Here is a 20,188-nt window from a genome sequence, read left to right on the forward strand (position 1 = left end):
ATCTGCTCTAGCAATCAAAGTAGTTAGAGTCAGTTTGCTTGCAGAAGTCCATAGAGAACATCACAAACAAATTGGAGTCAAAACAAATTAGTTTATTTTGTTCTGCATGGCCAAAATTCATCTCACTTAGCTTTATGTATCTAAGTAAAGAGAACAGTCAGTTCTAGGCTTTTCTCCATAAACAAAACAGATTTTGCTCCAAAGGGACCCTCACTATCACATAAGGTCTGATTTGTCCTTTAGATACACATGCCTTTCACCAGTGACTATAAACAAAGGCAGAACACCGTGAACACTCAGGTGGCTTTTGAGTTTCAAATAATCTAGCTGAGACTCAGTAAAGAAAGCGTGAACTATCTGAGTTTGTACACAAAGGGCTTCTCTCTCCACCTTTCTCTCTACCTTACTCCCTCTAAAGAACCGCAAGAATGACAGCTATGGCAAACAATGGAACAATTGACAGCAGAAATTACTGTGGCCCTGTTATTGAAGACCCTTATTTCTTCCTCCTCAGGGATATAAAAAATAAATTGCACCTCAGGTTTCCTATTACAAGCAGCAAATGTGTTTTTCTTTACTGTACAACTCAACTAACACCAACTCTACACTGCACGGTACACAGGCAGACTGCGTTCTGTATTTCAGGGAGTCCAGTGCAGTGTTTTTCTCATTCATTACCGGCAGTCAAGTCATCTGAATGGAAATTAGAGATGAAGAGCTAAACATTCATTTGCAGAGAGGAGAGAGAATCAAAAGAATAAAGTCTTGGCCCAGATTTTGCTTATGATTTCTCAACACTAAGAAACGTACAATTAATGTGTAATGCATCACTAATAACAAACAATAAATTAAGTTTAGAAAGTCAACAACCAATAGAAATTAACCTTGTCCAAAACCAATCAAAACTCTCAATAAAAACCAACCAACAACCTTACAGATGTGCATTTGCTTAATATAGAATTCTATACTATTGAACAGTACGTGAGGCATGGTATCCTACAAGATAGCAATGTATTTTGACATGTGATTTTATTACAAAGGGCTGATAATAGTATCACCTGAGGAACACCAGCATGCAGAAATGAATCAAATGGAATGCGCACGCTCCCCTCCATTGGTACCACAGAACTCACAAGACTTATTCTACAGTGACAGTAATGAAACAGTAGTAGGCAAAGAAATGAAGAAATACTTAAGCAGGAATGCTGTGAGATGAAAAGAAAACGAGACATATTCAAATTAAATTAATTTCCATTTCCAAGAATAGATAAGCATATTTCCTGCAGAAGGACAGCTTTAAAGCCCTAATTGTAGATCACGCAACCAGAAAGTTCCTTCCTATCCCAGATCTGCCTCCATCTGCTGGTGTTAGACCTCTTAGTAAACAGGTTCTAGAAGACAATCTGACTAACCAGCTACTGCTGCTTCCAAATTAGCAGTCAAAGTGTGTTCATAACACATTCAAAACAAACAAGCCTACACATTACCCAGAAAATTTTCCCATGTTAACAATTCCAGATTCCAAACCAAATATGCAGCAACCAAACCAAAATCGTGGTTATCAAAAAGTAACACTTTGAACAACTTATGCTCTGTATGAAATAAGCTATTTTCTCAGAGTATGAAAGTCATCAAGATTGCAGTCACTCAAGCAGAAATCAGTACAATGTACACCCAACACATTTTAGTTATCTACAGCTATTTTCCAAGATGTAGAAATGAGTGAAAAAAAAAAACTTTTTTTACCCAGGGTTGTATTACATAAGCTAACACTGTAGCTCCCAAGTTGCCACAATGATAACTTATTTGAGCCATGCAAGAGACATCTTGTTTTTGTCAGAGCTACACAGCATTTTCTTTCACATGCTTCATATGAAATATTTTGCTAGCTGAATAAAAAAATACATATTTACAAGGTTTCATCAAATTACACAGCCCAAATATCATAGACAATACATAAGCCTACCCCAGAGGCAAACAATATCTTAGTAAATAGGTTGTTCTCTTTCAGATTTAATACTACCTCCAAAGTAATTCAGAACAAGACATTCCATCATAGTGAAAAAAGCATTTGACATCACACACTGGTGTTATTTTACCTTTGCCTGAGTCATTTTTCACTAGCATTTCTCTTTTAATTTAAGCAGTGGAACAGGAAGTAATAACACCTACCTGCAGAGAATCAAACTATAAATTATGTAACAAAAAAAAACCTCACAAAATGAAAAACAGAAAAAAATCTGTGAGAAGATTGTTGCATGCCAGACATTTCATAGGTACTACGATAAAGCTGGAAAGGTACATAGAATCACTTCAGCTACATTCAGTAAACTTGGACAATACCCGAGTGAAATTGCAACACAACTCTTCACAAGAAATGATACCTCACAAGTTAAAAAATTATAAATGTGTTATCAAGTATTACAAACTAACCAGGATGAATGCTTCCACTGAACAGAACAATACTACCAAGCCTTCAAATGCTATAGCTTAAAACATCTACTTCCCTGAAACATTATCTTGAATGTGTACCTAAGCACACTGGAACGTATTTCTGAATCCAGAAAGGGTAGAGATCCCTCCACAAGCCACAGGCCAGCTAGGAGCAGGCTTTTGTAAGCAGCTCCACTCTTACCTTCCTGTAGACGATCATGTTTGGAGAGCTCTCCTCAGGGTCCGCAGCTTCTGCGCTGCTGGGGTCAGTGGGCGCTTGGGCCATGTCTGCCTCTCGTCACTGGGCCTGTAGGGACAGAAGAAGTCATTGGGCTGCTGTAGCCAAAATGCTGAGTCACAGCTTGAACCAATGATTGAGCACCTGGAGGGAAGGCAAGGCCAACCCAGGGGAGCTCAGCTGCATGCAATGCACCTGAGTGGAAGGGGTGGATCGAGGATCCAGCACTTCTCAGACTTCATTTAAGGGTTGCTAGTGGAGGCAAGGGTATCTTGCTGGTGATCGCTGCCTACTGGAGACCTTCCAAAGGTATGCAGTTTTTCTTCGTTTCTGCATCCATAGCTGCTGCATTTGGGCTTGTTCTCATTTGCTGTAGCCTAGGATTGTGCCACCCTGCTACTATTGCTATACTTTCCATTATGTTATAGCACTATAGCTGCAGGAAACATGGCGAGAACAGGTGATAGCCTCCCAAACAGATGGACGAGGACAGTACAGGGGGAAAAGTTCTGGACAACAGGCTGGGGCAAAGTGGGGCTGTTAGGGCTGAGCACAGGGCCCCTGGAGGAAGATTGGTAGAATGGCAACAATACCATCTCAGGGTAAGGGCAGAGGGGGGATTGCTCCTCTCTCCTCATCATACAGTGAGCAAATTGCAGCAAGAAGCAGATCAGCCACCAGTTGTAACACACCCTAGCCTTGCTCAACTGTCCTCTAAATACATGAGGAAGGTGCTGCCTCATCTCCTCCAGATCACACCAGGCTCCGGTCAAAAACATTAGGTTTTTTTAGAAAGTAAGATTATGGTGCAAGGAGGACTCTGAATTCTAGGTCAAAAGTTGTTCGTTGTTTGTTTTTTTTTTAATTTTCTCTCACTAGCAGACTTGACAGGTTACACCTTAGGAGTTGTGGAGGAGTAGCGTGATGGTCCTCACTAGCCCAAAAGGAAGCACTGCCTCTGGCAGTCACCAGCACTACAGCTGCTCCACGAGCACAACTGCTTTAACACTAAAAGAACTGCTGCCAACACTCCATTAAAAACTGAGACAAAAATATGCTCAAATGATGTAAACAGATACATGATCTACAGATTCAGTACTATAAAAACAGTTCACCACCAAAACACATCCCTCATGTGAGGCTTATCTTTTCACATTCCCACAGACAACAAAATGTCCCAGCACCTCATACACGTATGTAACATACAACTATACATGTAATACAGCCCTAAACCATTCCACTTGTCAGTTATCAGCTCCCACATGAAAGTCAAATGGCAGAATTGGACAAGTTCAGACCAAACCCCAGCTCTGCCTCATTTCAGCAGTGAAAAGTCTAACGTGGTAGCACTGCATCCTCCACTAGAGAGGGAAGCACTCTCTCCACAAAGACATAAAAGATATCAAGTACAAATAACCTACATTAATTCAGATGGCTTTATTTCTTTCATTATGTACATACACTAATGAAATGGGCAGAAATGCATATATATGCATGCACACACCAATTTAAATTCAATAATCCAGTTCTAGCTTCAATCAAACTATACATAATCACCTTTCAAACCTGTTCAGGCCACTTTACAGGTTATTTTAAAGTTAATTGATATCCTTTAAAAATTACATTAAAGTTTTTTTAAATCATACTCAACTCCCATTCTATTCTTTCTAGAAGCACAAGCATTTCACTGTTGTGCCATACCATGAGCTGAAAAGGAAATGGAATAAACCCTCTAAGCATAATGACTAGATTAAAAAAATAATAATAGTAATAATAAATAGCACAGTGAAGGGTAAAGCATTTTAAAATTATAGCACTTTGAATGATTTACCCTATTGTGTTTTTTCACAGTGCTTCTTAGTCTTGATTTCAAGGCGCTAAACAAGTGGGATCTATGTATCATCAGTCAATTTAACGAAGCAGAAACGCAGCAGAGATTTTATGCAACTTCCCAAAGGCAATGACAAGCTGAAGCAGAATTGAGAGCATACATCACATCACCCAAGTTTCAGCTTCCTCTGCAGTATATGAAGATCATTTCACTCCTTCCTTTACATCTGAGATCGTATACACATACTTTAAAAGAAAACAACTGGAATTAACTTTTGAGTAATGCTCTTTAACGAATAATTTTACAATTTCTAGTCAAAAAGCCCCCTGCAGCATTATTGAGCTGTGCTTCGCTCTTTGCACTGTTCACTCTGAATGTCCACAATTATAAATCATAGTGCTGTTGTTTGACTGTCAGCTGACTTCATCTTTTTGGGTACTTCAGTGTTTCCCACCACAGCACATCTACTCCAATGCCATGCAACAACAGCAAAAAAATCTCACAGAACACACAGCAGTGGCTGTCACACTGTTCACAGCAACATCAAGGGAACCACTTGAATACCTACAAAAACTACCTCTGAATACCTAGAAAAAGTATTCAACACAAATGAACCTGTTGTCAGAAGACAGAAATTTGGGAAAGATCCTCCCACCAGCACCAAGCATCTCCTGTTGGCCTTTACTCAGTTCAGTTCTCACTGTAACCCAAGATTAAGTTGCTTGAAAACATCCCGAAAATGACAAGGTGTCCTTCCTTGGTTGGCAAGTCCAGCTCAGTAGCAACTATGACTTTATTGCAGAAGATGTCCACTCACTTTATGCAGAAAGATAGAGAGGCAAATTTCACGTGAGCTTTACATGCAGGAAAACACCAACTGATTTTTATTTCTGAGTTGTAATGAATAAGCCAAATAAGCCAGGAGAACGTTTAGATACGCACATTTCTTTAGGACTGTTACCTTACTATGAAAATTAATGTTAGCTAGGAACTTAGTTTAAGTCCAGTCTCATTTATGTGTACTTGGCAGAAGTAAAACCCATCACTCGTACAGTTTTGGTGGTTGGACTATTTTTCCTGTCTGCATCCCCATCTATACATTTAAAAAAAGCAGCACTAAAGATAGGATGACCATGAGAACTGCAAAGAGCTTTGAGCTATTCTCCTCTAGGTTGCCCATCCACATCCAGCCAACACAGCTGATGACTCCACTGAGAATATCTGCAGCCACCTGACGGCCTCAGAGCCGCCTGCCAGTGCTTTCATTACAGCCCCAGGAGGGCACACTCCATCGTCCAAACAGCATCAAGTCTGGCAACACTCTAAACAGTTTGCTCAAGGGAGTATCTATGGACTCCAGAAGTCAGAAAGAACAAAATACTCACTCAGTCTTAATGATGATCCCCGTGAGAGCAGGTGTTTCTCCCCTACCCTCTCTTCCTTTCAGGCAGAATTTTAAAATATTTTTTGGCCCACGGTATTATAGAACTGTAAAAACCTTTGCTGATAAGGGGTACCACGCAGTAACACGATATTAAAAAACAAACAAATCCCTAATTACAGCATGAAAGAGTTACGTGGCTAATTTTTCAAGGGATACTATTGAAATCTACTTTTTACACCACATTTTCCTCACTGCCAGTCTAACATACTCCAGATAGAGAAATAGGTTAAAAAAAACTTAAAAAAAAAAAAAATGAAGTCTCTTCCCTCTGAGCCTTTCTAAGTAAATGTTTGCAGTGCATCGACAAGAAGAGATTCCAGCTCCTTCTTACACAGACATTTCTGTTATCCAGGGCTGAAAAGGGTGAAAATAGACATTTATTTAAAAAAAGAAAGAAAGCTGCACTGGCATAGTCTCCAGATCCTTGCCAATTATTACCTGAAGATCACTGTCAGCATCTCACTCCTCCAGGCAGCTTACCACATTACGAGCAGCACACGTCTTCAAAGAAGAATATATATATATAAATATATATATAAAAGAACCTAACAATCCATGAAGTCCAACTCTTAAATTAAAAAAGATGCTATATCCCCAGCTATTTTCCTGAAAATAGCCATGCTTGCAGTAATCCAGGCGCTGCAGCAGCAAAAGTGATAACACTTGAAAACCAATTGTGCTAACAGTTCTCTGTAACACACAGGGAGCAAAGCAGTAGTCCGTAACTTTGTGGATAAGACGGCCCATGAAATCTTAAACTAAAACTTCCTAAATAAATTATAAATAAGTGCTGAGGCACAAATGGTAAAAGGTGAGGACGCGTTTGGCTCTTGTTGATATTTTTTCTTTTATTTTGTACTATGACTCTGCTATTTCCTGAGAAACATAATCATACTGGACAAGAACTGAACCACAGTGAGTTTCATCTCCCTCTTGTCTGATCTGGCTTCTCCAACTGCCCGCAAAGCCAGAAGTTGTAAAGAGATGCGCCTCCTACGTATCACAAAGGAATCTATGAACTCTTCTTAAATGGTTTGGCTTTGTTTTCCTCCCCACAGCTCATTTCTTTAGAGTTTCCATACAATAACAAAATTTCAACATTGCCAGCCTCTGCGTTTTAAGGCATAAATATTGCCAGATAGATAGAAGCTTAGCAGTAAATTAAGAGCTTCCTATTCATGCTATAAACTATCCTGACTATTGCAAACAAGAAGGCTGTAAGAAAACTCTTACAACAAGAACCCACATGCATCACAGAAATTAACCCATCAAGGAGTCCTTATTGACTCTGGGTTTTAGACATAATTGAGACAGAAAGAGAAGAAATACAAAGTTGAAGAACTTACACAAGAACAACTATTTCTTGAATTTATCATCTGTGTTTAACAAGCCAATACAGGGTCATATTTAGACTGATCTTGTGTTTTAATAAATTATTTGAGAACTTGATAGGCAAAATTGGCAGTTGCAAACATTTCTTGCATAGCTGAGATAAAATGAGATAGTTTACTTGAATAACATAATCATTTTTAATCTTGTAAAACAAAATCTACTGCATGAAATCCCCATGTAAACATCCACCAATACTACTCAGCTGAAATGTAAGTTGAGGTAACAGTAAGTGGAAATGACCTTCATGCTGTGTAATTAAAATATTTCAAGGACAGCTTATAATTGTTGTGTAGTACTTATGTCACATCAAAAGAGCTTTGGAGCTTTAGCATTCAACTATAGAATAAAAATAATTCTGTGTCATTAACATCCAGCTAATTTCATTCTAACAAGTGAAACACATCTAGACTACATGGCCTTTCATGTGCCTGAGAAATTATATAACTACTCTCCTTGCTAAACTGACAATTACCCTACAGAAAAAAAAAAAAAAAAAACCCTACCTAGTTTGATCTATTTGATTTAAATATTGAGACGTTACTGATGCGACAGGAGGGAGGAGACAGGAAAAAATAGCCCATTAACCTGCACTCAGTTAGCTCTCATTAATATTAAGTTGATATTTAAGAGTTACTACTAAAATCTCTCTAGAGTTGCACAAGGAAGTAAGAAACCTGTAGGTTTCCATTTTTCTCCTGGTTGCCTATCATTTCATTAAGCTAGAGGTCAAGCACACCAAGCAAGATGTGCATAATAAAGGACAACACAGAGTATATGGTAGAAGTTATCCTGCTCACCAAAATGAATCCATCGCTCTGAGGATCCCCCAGACCCAGCTGGGCTGTGTAGTCTGCCTGCAACTGGTGTTGCTTAGAGTGCTGAAGGAGGAGCAGAGATGAGAGTTGCAAAGGTAAACCTGTATGACTCGTGAAACAACTTTCCACAAAGGAACCAATACAACTAACACAACAGGCACTGCCACAGGTTGCCCAGAGAGGTAGTGGAAGCCCCATTCCTAGAGACACTCAAGATCAGGCTAGACTAGGCCCTGAGTATCCTGATATAGCTGTAGGTGTCCTTGTTCACTGCAGGGGAATTGGGCTAGATGACCTCTAAGTGTCCCTTTCAACTCGAAAGATTCTGTGATTAATTTGAACCAAAAGGAGCCAGGAAGACAGAAGGTGAGGTCAAGACTCTGCTGTCCTTACCAGCACCTTTACTGGCAAGGAGCGGGAACTGTTGCTTCTGCACACTGCCCTGCAGACCACCTCACCCAGCAGAGTAAGGCTTCGTAAGTGTGTTCCCCTCCAAGAACAGGTGTTCAGGAGGACCTAAGTGAAACATGGACTGGTGATTCCTATGCAGGGAGCCACAGCACAGAATCACAGTACATGCCAAGCCAAAAGGGACACACAGGGATCAAGTCCAACTTCCAGCTCCACACAGCACCACCCAACATTAAAATCCCACGTCTGAGAGCACTGTCCAAATGCTTCTTAAACTCCTGCAGGCCCAGACCATGACCGCTGCCCTGAGAGCCTGGGCACCTGGGCCCAACCAGAGCCAGCGGTGACAGACTGAAGGGCCTTGTGCCCCTCTGGGTGCCACAGCACTGCTACCCTGACTGGAGGGGCAGCAAAGGGGTCTGCCTCTAGTCCATTAAGTCCAGTTCTCAAAGAACATGAAAATCCCTTCAATTACTGTTTTGAACATCCATCCGTAGGTGAACAAGGTTACTCTGAAAATAGTTTCCCAATGGAAGATCATCCCCAGACTTTCTGCCCCTTTTTGCAAGTGCCAAGTGCTGCAGAACCATCAACAATAGTTATTCTGTTGCTGTTTTTAAGGAACAAAGTATAAACATTTCCAGCAACTGCACTTAATGTTTGATTTCGGGGCCAAATGATTTCCTCCTTGTTTATGAGTAAGCAACTTGTTTGATACCGGGAACATTCATAGATTCCAAAAGACTTCATTCTCCCCTGCATGACACAGAGCTCAGGGAGCTCCGAGCTGAGGCACAGGGGCTCAGCACTTCTCCATCCCTGCGACACAGGAAGAAAGCCAGAGCACACCTGACAGAGCAGGAAGGAAGGGCACTGTTCTGGACTGCTCCCTTTATCGTCCCTTTCATGGATCCTGACAGAGACCAGAACTGCCAATTTCTAATGCTTTAACATCTCCTGAAGGCATAGTCTACCTTCCACACATGTGACTACTTGTTTCCCGCAAAAAAACTCCCGCAAAAAGCCAGTATCTAGGCACAGAGGAGGGCACGCAGCTCTCTCCCATCACCACACCAGCTACTGTGTGTAGGACCTTACATGAGGTTAGGCTCTCTGCTTCTTACCCATCCCTGCAGCAGTTTCCAAAAAATTCTGCAACTTCACCCACCCTGACACCACATCCCAAGTCACCTGGTGCATAACCTTGTCCTGGTGGCCTGCAAAACTATCTTGCATTTTTAAAAAAAATTACTGAAAGGAGAAAAAAAACAACACATGATATGATCGTGTCTCCAGGTCACAGAGATACCGCCCAGTGGCCAGTAAAATCTCCCCAGGCAAAGGCATGTATTGCAGGCACTCCAAACCACTTGGCCTCCCACATACCGACAGGTCACGGTTTTAAACTCAGCCCACTGCATAGCTGAGTTCAGTCTATACTTCTCACCAATCACTTGCTGTTCCCAGTTACGTATGTCCTTCAGTAGAAGGACTACATGTTCAAGGTGTCACATTAGCCACAGATGGCCTGTCTCATTTACCTGTCATAAGATCACCCTGCTTCTTAATAAACCACAGGAGACGATTATTTTCCTCACTTCTCCCCAGGCAGCCATGCCCCATTTGGATTCCACGTATTTCTAAAGCTGCAGATATTTCTAGATATTCAGAATGGTGAAAATACTGTCTTCAAGTGGACATAACATCCAGGGATAAAAGTCAAGATAAATTAACTTTCTCAGCATCTGCCACTGACTAGGTCACACATTTCCTGACATCTAATTAGATCCATACATGCCAAATACACACTACCTGTTTTCTGGTCTGTCCACCTGAACTGTGTTAGAAGTATTGCTGACTTAAAAGGAAGACAATACCCATTTTCAGAGCTTTCTTTTATTTGACGGACAGACACACAAGAAGAGCCAGGCAACCAAAAGGAAAAGCGCAGCGTGGATGGGTGGTACTGAATATTGACGCATGAATTGCTTGTTAACAAGGCCAATGCTTCCCTTTACGAAATCAATTGTTAAAATTGGCACCTATGTACCAAGTTTATTTTTGATTTAATGGATCAGGAAGAAATTGGCTCCAGTATATCCACCTTCCTTCCAAAGAACTCAGAACAAAACGCAGTACCCACCTATCATCACTTTACCTTCCAATAAAACACTGCTGTGAGCACAAGGGCTCTTGGAAAGGCTCTGAGCCAACTTGCTGTTACCAAGGATAGCTGCAGAGAATGTAACAGCAAATACATGCTGAATACTTAACTGAAATAAGTGTCAGCAGTATATGAATTTAGAAATGCAAAGACATAGACATAGTCCAACTTTGAACTTCATCTGAATCGAGGATCCCAAACAACTGCAGTATTTATACAGTCTGTGAGGAGCAACTGCAAAGGAAAGAGCTGAAGCTGTGTTTTGTTGTTTTGCAACAATGCCAACTTTTTGGCTAAAATCATTCCTTGGGGAAAATGAGGTGACTAACTATACCAATAATACACCCTTCTCCAATTAGAATCCCTTTTTGAAAGAACATCTTCCTTGGATCACTTAAGGCATGCAAAGAAGCTGGTCCATCAAATATGCTGTCTCAAAGTGCCTTCTACTTCACAGATCACAGAAAAAACATTGCAAATGCAGTAAGCTGCTTCTTTGGGGAAGGAGGGATGGACTGCATTTTCCAGTTTTTGCTGTATCTAATAAGTTGAAACGAGAAGAAGAAATGTATTTAAAAAAGAACAATGAGAAGTGCAAGCTAATGGATGCTCTAATAGGGGCTGACATGAAAACCAAAACACTAAAATTAAAAATTTAGGCTCCAGAATCCGTTAGATACCCAGTGCAGAATCCCTCTACATAAATGCCCATGCCAAATGGAGTTTGCTAAAATTAAACTCCCTTCAAGTAGTCTAATGCAAGTTGATGTAACGACCAATTCATCCCTGCATTGATCAGTGACTGTACAACCTCATTTAAAACACCCCAAAGTGCTGAGAATTCTTGCTGGTTGTTCATTCTCAAGAGGATGGAAAATTGCAATTCCCTGCAATCACATAAAATGGGAAATCTGCTACCCAAAAGCACAGGTGCTCTTGAAGATGTGGTACCATGCAACAGCTCTGGTTGCATTCCACGTACTTGGAGGACATTATGCAATATACTATGATTTCACTGCCCAGCTGTTTATCTCAGCAACTTACAGCCTTTACAGATGCAAATTAAGTCCAAATCATTTCAGTAATTGCAATGTAAAAGGCATCTGAGGCACTCCTGAATTAGCCAGCTCCAGTTCACACACCCACAAGGTTCAGCATAGCCTAAAAATCCCACTGCAGCACTTTGTCTACCCTGAACTCCACAATGTCACAACCAGACTACTGTAAATAGCAATATATGCTATGTGCATTATAAATACTAATATGCTTTACTATGCTGCTGTAACACTATAATGCTGCCACAAAGACAGCTCCTTTAATTGAGCTAATAAGCATCTACACTGGACTGCAGTTACACTAGTGAAGGGATGATCTATAACCAGTTGCTCATCTGTAGCGGAAACAAATACTACTTTCATTCACAAAACAATAAACTAAATCACAATGAAATTAAGTGGCTTCCCCACATTCACACAGCAGAGGACGGAGCAATAAATTGAACATAGAAACCCTGGCTTTCCAGCCATTAGTTTTCATTTACTCAGCACACAACCCCCACTGAACAGTAGGTCTGTATTAATCAATCCAAGGAGCTTTTAACTACCCTGTGAATCTCTCATCACCAATGCCAGCTGCTGTAAGTACAGTGGATGACAGAACACTCCTTTCCACCGGGATGGCATTTGCAACTCTCTTTAAGATTCCTGGCAGAAAAAAAAAATAAGAAATAAAGCACTGATTTCTCTTCACTGCCAAACTGCTTCACAGTCCCAGCATGAAGCCCTGTGTACAACACCTCTTCAAGGGCACAACCTGCTCAGACGGAACACATTCACTGTACAGAAAGTTAAGAGATTAAGGGTAAATGCAGAGACCTGCAAGACTAAGTATCAGAGACCTAGGAACATAGTAACTTAGCTCAGAATATAAATAAACGCTTAACTCCTTGTCAGCGCTCATAGATGCAAAGAGGAAATTCTGTAGCCTGAGGAAGTCAGATGTGTGACTCAACAGGAACAGAGTGCCTGACTCGTCCAGGTGCTTCGGCAGCCCCCCGAAGGGGTCCACCAGCAGCAGCAGGCACCTCAGCGCTTCTGAAACACACCCAGACTGCTTTTTCCTAACGTGCTGACAGCAGCAAGCATTCGGGGTTCAAAGTACTACTGCATCTTCAGCAGCAGCACAGAGACCTCATACCTAGCTCACATCTTATCTGACAACAGCTCAAAGACTGACGCAAAGAAACACCTTTCCAAATAAGCATAATAATCCCACAGTACAGAGTTTTCTTTATACTTACAACAGCGTGGTATGAATTCTCATACTAAGGCAACGATGAACGGCCAGAGAAAAGTCCCATGAGGAACCAGGAGCGTGTCGGTTCCGAGAGCTAGATGGATTGTTTGTCCTCTGAAGCACCCCGGAGCTGCTCGGTGACGTGGACCTGTCTGCTCACACAATCTGCCCTCTACAGCGCCGAGGTGTGTTTGCACAAACGCCACTTCAGCGTCAGGCACCGAGCACACACAGCGCTGTAACTGCTCCTAAGGGCAGAAGTGCTCTCCCGTGGCGCTGGGCACGGGAGGGGCAGCTCGCCCTCCTCCTACCGCCGCTTCACAACTGCAGGGGCTGATTGAGAAATCGAAGATATTTCAAGCTAGAGCCTTTGAGTTCACCATCCCTCATTCTTGAAAAGCTGGAGGCTCACAATGTTACAGGAGAGCAAAACCGCCCAGCAACAGCCCTGCATTCCGATAGGAAGCACAAGCCACGGCACATTCAGGAGTTTCCCCACAGACAAACGAGCAGCATTAAGGCGCTGCAGCTATCTGCTCACCCTACTTACTCCATGCACAGCAGCTTCTTTTCTTCCCCTGCCGTCCGCTGGTTTGCTGCAGTCTGCTGGGACAGGGCTGCTCTCTCCTCACGGGGACAGGGACAGACCCTGGCACTCCCTGCTTCATGAACGTTAACCAACACAGAGTTATCCCGGGAACAAGCAGTGCTCTACTCACCGGCGTTATAGCCAGGGGCTCTGCCAGAACAGTGCACCGGGCACCAGAACACCTCAACACCACTAAGCAAGGAGGCAATCACTGCCCGAAAAGGACACACCTCTTGCTCTCGTCCTCAAGTGTTATTTTGGCTAAAACGGGCATACCTGCACTCCCTGCATCACCAGCACCAGCAGAAAGAAATAAAGGCAGGCAGCACCAACCACCACATGCAGCTTCTTGCTGTGCCTCTCTTTACAAGGGCTGGGCAGTAGGAGGAAGCCAGAAAACTTGGTCAAGGAGACTGAACAGCAACCTTTATTACTGATAAACCTCCGTGAGAGATACGCAGCAGTAACTGTTCCTCCTTCGCTTGTTTCTGATCTCCAATGCAGTTTAAAATGTGAAAAGTAAATAGTGGCTATTTGGAAGCCACACTTGCAGGAAAGAAACGGGAACATTTGCCATTAAGCATTCTATTAGTCAGGTTGCTGGAAAAAGGAGCAGCTCATCTAAAAATAAGTCAATATTGGCAGCGTCTAAGCAGTTTCTTCAGCTTCTTACACACCTATGCGAGCAGCAAGTGCTATTACTCTGTGCTCGTACCCCAGGGCCCCAGGTCCATAACCACAAGCCAACACCTGACCTCTATTTAAGCAGATTTACAAGGCAGCCGAGTGAAAGTGCTCGCAATCAGCCGCCGAAGAAGTAGCACCAACGGCGCGCCTCCGCAAGCTCCAATACCAGGGAAGTACCACGCGGCCGTGGGACGCTTCCCTGGAACCGAAGCTTGTGGATATGCCCTGCGGCTGTGGGAAAGCTGCATTTCCCTCAGAAGAATTTGTGGATCCCTCAGGGAGGGAACATCCGAAGCTCGCTGCTGGCCCTACAGCCTATCTCTCCGCGCTCTCACTGCGCGGCTGAGCGGCGATACCCGTAGTGCCGCGGCGACGAAGGCTCCGGGCGCTCCTCCATGCGACCCGCCGCAGCGCCGCTGGGAACGAAGCGCTGCTGCCCGAGCGCGGCACTTCCCAAGTTCCCCACGGGGCACCGGCTCCCCTCCCAAGCCCTGCCCTGCCCTGCCCTGCCCTGCCCTGCCCGACTCGCCGCACGGCCCCGTCCTTCCCAGCGGGACGCCCAGCAGCACCGCGGCACCGCAGCTCGCCCGAGAGACATCCTCACCCCACCTGCCCCGGCCCGCCGCCGCCCCATTACCGTGGCAACCGCGCCGCCCTTCCGCCCCTCGCGCCTCCTCAGGGGCGGCGGCGAGCCGGGGCCATGGCGCAGCCTCTTCGGGGGGCTCTTCCTTCGCGCCTCTTCTCGGATGCCCCTTCTCCTCAGGCCGTCAGAGCAGACAGCGGCGGGCACAATGCGCCTGCCGCCCGCTCCTCGCTCCCGCCGGGGCCGGGCGGGGCGGCGGGGGCGGACCCGGCCCCTTGGCTGTTGCAGCGCCCGCTGCGGGCGGACCCGGCCGCTCTTCCCCGCCCGCCCCGCCCTGCCCTGCGGAGCGCGGAGTGGGGCCTGGGTCTCCCTCCCCGGAGCGGGAGGAAAGTTCGGCCCCGGCGCCCTGAGGGGGCAGGCCGAGCGCGAGGGGAGCCGCGTACCGCAGTCCCACTAAAGGCGGATCGATAACGGCGGTCCCGATGCCTTGGGCTGGTTAAGCGCACCTCAAGGACCATAGGAGGGAAAGTCTGCACCTGGTCCAGCTGTGGCTGAGCCCTTGTTCTTAGAGTCCCACCTCCAGATGCCCAAACCCTCAGTGAAGTTTGTCTGCTGATGGGATGGAGAAAGGAGCACTGCCTCATACACCTTTAGCATGGTCTTAACACTTCACTGTCAGCATCACTTATGTTTGACTGTGTTTTCTTGCTGTTTCCACTGGGCACACTTCACGACCACACAGGGTCTGATTTTACATGTTGGCAGTCTTGCACTCTCACTCACATGTTGTACTGTGCGGTACCATTGGGTACAGCTCTCTGAGCCCCTTGAACACTCCCAATGCCCAGCAGCAGCCTGGGGCTGCTGGCACCAGGGCCCTGCACACCTCTCACGGCTTCAACAGAACTGCTCTGAGGCACACAGCTCTTACAGGCAAACCTGTCCCATGGGCAGAAGCCATCGCTGTTGGCTGCAATGAGTTTCCGTGCATTAACTAGATGTGCAAAAGGTGCGTGCATGCTTCCTATGGATGTGCTCCATCAGTTCCTCCATTGGATAGGAATCTCATTCCCTTCCTTTTCCACTAGAAGAAGAGCTAAGCCCCCTTTGCTCAGAAGCAACTCCTGTGCCTGTGGTAACCCCATGGACGGATGCTAGAGGTGCTTCCCCTGCAGGTCCCTCCCCCCATGTGCTGACAAAAAGACACTGCAGGGCATGGTGCACCAGCTCACTGACCCTTACAGGACATCACAGTGTGCTGGTTTAATGTTATTTAAATGGGTTAACTCTTACTAGACATTGTGGGGTGCTGGCTTAATGTTATTCACACTAAAAGCAGCTCAGCTAGGTTTTCATTTAGACTAATATTTACTCCGAAAAATGCCATCACTTCTACCTTATCACAGACACTGATTTGACTAACCAAAGCACACCTTTTATAAAGCTGTTCAGAGGATCATAGAATCATAGAATGGCCTGGGTTGAAAAGGACCACAGTGATCATTGAGTTTCAACCCCCCTGCTATGTGCAGGGTCATCAACCACCAGACCAGGCTGCCCAGGCTGCTGTTGTACCTCCTGCTCAAACCTGCAGCAGCAAACTCCCCGAGCACTGATGATAAGCACTTCTTGCCCTCCTTGCTGCAGACCCTTCCCTCCCAGCACTGCAGAGACAGGTTCCAGCCCCTTGTGGCTGTGACACTGGATTTACCCCCACTTGTACTTCCCAGTGCTGTCCTGCTCACTGCTGTGCTTGCCTTGTTCTGAGGCTGGGCAGATGCTTTCCTTCATGGGACTGTTGGCCCAATAACTAAGCCTTACCCTGCGGCACTTCCTTCAAAAATAGTCATTAAGTGTTAATTATAAGAAAAAATGGAGCAGTTGGCTCAGGCCACAGAACTGGGGCTGTTTCCCATGGGCACAGAGGTGGAGTCAGTGCCACTCTCTGGCTGAGCGTGTGAGGAAAGCAAAGAGGTTTTCAGGGTTGCTTCAGGTAGGTTCTATTTTTCATAAAATGTTTAACAGTGACCCAGTTTTACAATGGCTTTCAGTGTCTTGGCTTTTCTTATCTCCTGTGTCTTAGCCTACATCATTAGAACAACAGAGCAATAGGCTTTACAGACACTGCTACGGCACTCTAAGACCTTAGCTGGTGTGTTAATTCCTCTCTATTTTGTTTCAGGCAGCTGCTATGGCACAGTTTCTTTGTAGTTTTAAGGAGGCTTTAACCTATCTTTTATGTCACATACTGTGGATGTTTTTAAAGTGTTGGTTCAAAGCCTTTTGCTTATTTCATGGTACAATTTCAAGTACCAGAAGCGCAGCAGTAGTCTTGAATTCCTCAGCTTTTTAAGAGAAAGATCTTTTGCTTTGTAAACATTCGGTTAACTTTATCAAATTGATGCCAACATTGACTAGAAAGTTTGAAAGTTTACAAGCAGCACAGCCATATGCTGGCATTCAGCAGGAGCAAGGTATGGGGTACTGCTAGTTTTGCATACCTTGCTTCCCCTACTTGGAGTTTCAGGAGGAAAAAAGGATTCTGCGTCTTGTCATTGTAAGTACTACCCAGTGGAGCAAGCAATGCTTTCACTTTTTCACTTTCTTTCACTGTGCATTACAGAAGGTGGGTATTATCAGCTGCCATTTCACAGTACCCTTCTGCAATTCTTAGCTGGTCTTTCCAGAAGACTTTTAAAACTTCTGATTCTCTACGTCACATGCTAAGTTCTGTATGGGTTCAGCAGAAAAATGCAACAGATATTTAAAAAGGGTGATTTCAGCCATTCAGCCTCAAACAGAATAAGTCTGCAGAAAACTGGCATTTCCTTCCACCTCTATCACAGGGCTCTCTGGAAATTCCATCAGTGGAGAGTCAAGTGGGGAGTTTTGCTCCACTGAGTCCTTCTGCATACTCTTCCCCAGAGGAAAGCCTGTGCAGGAGGTGCTGCCACGTCTGCCAGATATCCACAAGTACAAATGCTCTCTGGCCAGGGAGAGCTCTCCCTCAGGGATCTTTGCCCACAAGAGTTTGCTTTGATCCACATTGACGCGTTCTGCAGAAATTGAACTTGTCAGGCTGAAGAACGCAGGTAGTGTGTATGGGCAGTTTTCAAGCCATGAGTTAAACAGTGTAAGCCAAATGTCTACATCTACATCTATAAGGATCACACAAGCTAAAGAACAAAAGCAGAGCCAGTTCCTACCTTTGTGAAACAGGATGGCAACTGTCTTTGCAAGTGTGAAATTTGTGTCAGCTCTGATGCTTCTTCAGTTTTGGGTGATCCTTGACAAACTTCTCAGTGACCTGTTATCATTAGGAAAAATAAAACTGGTGATTTTAAGGGGTGGGAGAACTTGTTCCTTAAATCTAGAGCAATCACAAAACCAAACATACTGAGAAGAAATGTATTATATAATGTTAAAAATATCAGAACACCATGAGTAGTGGCCGCCTTGCTCATTTTTATCAATAAAGAATACTGTGGAAAAGAAATAGAGTATTTGCAAGTGCACCTGGGACAGTCTGGAAGACCTCGTTTCTGGATGTTTTAAACAGGGTTGGATAAGAAGCTTTGTCTCACACTGTCTGGGGCTGGTCTGGGAACTACAGTCCCAAAATGGACCAAGAGCAATGCAGCTAATCAGAAGGGAAACAGTTCAGTTCCCTCAATGCCCTAATTCTTGTTCAAGCAAAACAGAGGCTTCCTTTTCGCTCCTGCCTTGGAAATCACACATCTGAACAAATCAGAGCCTTGGCCAAGTGAGGAGATCAGCAATCATCTTTCCTGCACTAACAGCATGTCTTTGGAGGGGATTTTTAAGTTTTTCTATCTTTTATGGCTAGGACTCTGCTAAGGTCTCTCCATCACTTCTTCCTAATCCGCAGGAGATCAGTTCCTTGACAGCTGTCACTGTTTCTGAAGGGGATCACCCTTGTGCTCAGACTCCAACAACCTGATCAGAACTTGCCAAGATTTCCCAGGCCAGAGCCTCCACTTCTGCCATGTCAAGTGTCAATGAAGTAATATGAAAGCTCTCTGCACTTAATGTCAGAAATGAATGAATTCCCATGGAATTCAGGCTTTCTCCAGATAGCCTCCTCCTGCTTGGAATGGAAAGGGTGCGTAAGGAATACTTGTTTGGAGTAAATTACAGAATCCTTTGCTATTTTCTTCTGTATACTGCAGGAGTTTCCTGTGGATTCTTTCTGTTTGAAATAGGTTTTATCATGATTAATTACATAAGCTGTGATGGGAGCTGGTGTGCAGTGGGAATGAGGAGCCTGGAGTGTGGAGGAAGGCATGAAATGTGTTTATAAAAATGCTTGCAACTAGCAAGATGCAGTATGTGCCTGTCATAGCCCTGATCATGCTGCTTATTTGCCATGTCCCTCTCACCACTATTTATCTGCATCTTATTAAACTGCACATTTGCCAAAGCAGAAACTGTATCATCTCCTGCTTTTGAAAAGCATTTAACATACGGAAGAAACTGCAAATATCACCATAAGACGTGTTTCTTTCCTGTACTTGTATGATTTATAGTACCCACCAACGCACCTCAAGTACTGAAATGCACGTCCGTGTACTTACATGTGTTCACTCTCTGTACACTCACATATTTTTTCATATGGAATCTACTCTCTAATAGTAATAAACATCTTGCAGGGTGTTGATGGTTTATTTAAACCATGTGGCACCACTTCTCCCTCTTTGGCTCGGTTACGCAGCTGGACACCACAGCACATTTTCTGCTGTGAGCAGGGCACTTTAACACTGGACACTCACTTGTGGTGAATATTCAGTTACATATTTTGCTTCTGTTTGTTTTTCTGTTAAAAGCAGTGAAGTCTGAGAGGTCAAACATTTCTACGGTTTGAAAAAGTAGTCTCTAGCACTCACTTTCAAACTCAAGTGAATATTGATTGATGACTTCCAGCTACTGTTCCAGCTTGTCTGCTGCTGAGAAGGTGCCATGCTTGGGACAAATGTGAAGGACCAACCCTAGAGGCAGGATGGACAAGAAGGTATGGCTGAGATGTCAGATGTGCAGCACTCATGAAAACAAGAGAAGTTGGAACTCCAGAACTGGGGTGCGATCTCTGATTCTCAGCACTGCACCAGAAGGAAATCTTTTTCTCTCTGCTGAGCACACAAAGATGTGAAGGAGGTTTGCCTCACTGGGCTGCAGTTACCCTTCTTTAGTTTTGTGAACCCCCTTACCTGCATAGCCAGGCATCCAGATGTCTCAAGATGTTTTGCACATCTCCGAAGCATGAAACATGCAGTGGATCCAGGGCTCAG

At 44.2% G+C, this 20,188-nt stretch overlaps 1 protein-coding gene across 11 annotated transcripts in view; it reads right to left on the reverse strand.

Moving 5' to 3' along the window:
- The window catches only part of RGS6 (regulator of G protein signaling 6), a 234,561-nt gene extending 214,678 nt beyond the window's left edge, over positions 1-19,883 (reverse strand). For 4 of the 11 annotated variants that reach the window (XM_046941383.1, XM_040700587.2, XM_040700593.2 and 1 more), the window contains exons 1-2: positions 13,028-13,139; positions 2,636-2,740 (exon numbers count right to left, since the gene is read on the reverse strand). In XM_046941383.1, the coding sequence (XP_046797339.1) occupies positions 2,636-2,719 (84 nt within the window). In that variant the 5' untranslated portion in view covers positions 2,720-2,740; positions 13,028-13,139. The other 7 variants (NM_001199452.3, XM_040700588.2, XM_046941384.1 and 4 more) reach the window with 5 other exon arrangements.
- Between the last annotated feature and the right edge of the window lie 305 nt (positions 19,884-20,188).

Source organism: Gallus gallus, chromosome 5 (genome assembly GCF_016699485.2).
Source record: "Gallus gallus isolate bGalGal1 chromosome 5, bGalGal1.mat.broiler.GRCg7b, whole genome shotgun sequence".
Classification (NCBI taxonomy): domain Eukaryota; kingdom Metazoa; phylum Chordata; class Aves; order Galliformes; family Phasianidae; genus Gallus; species Gallus gallus.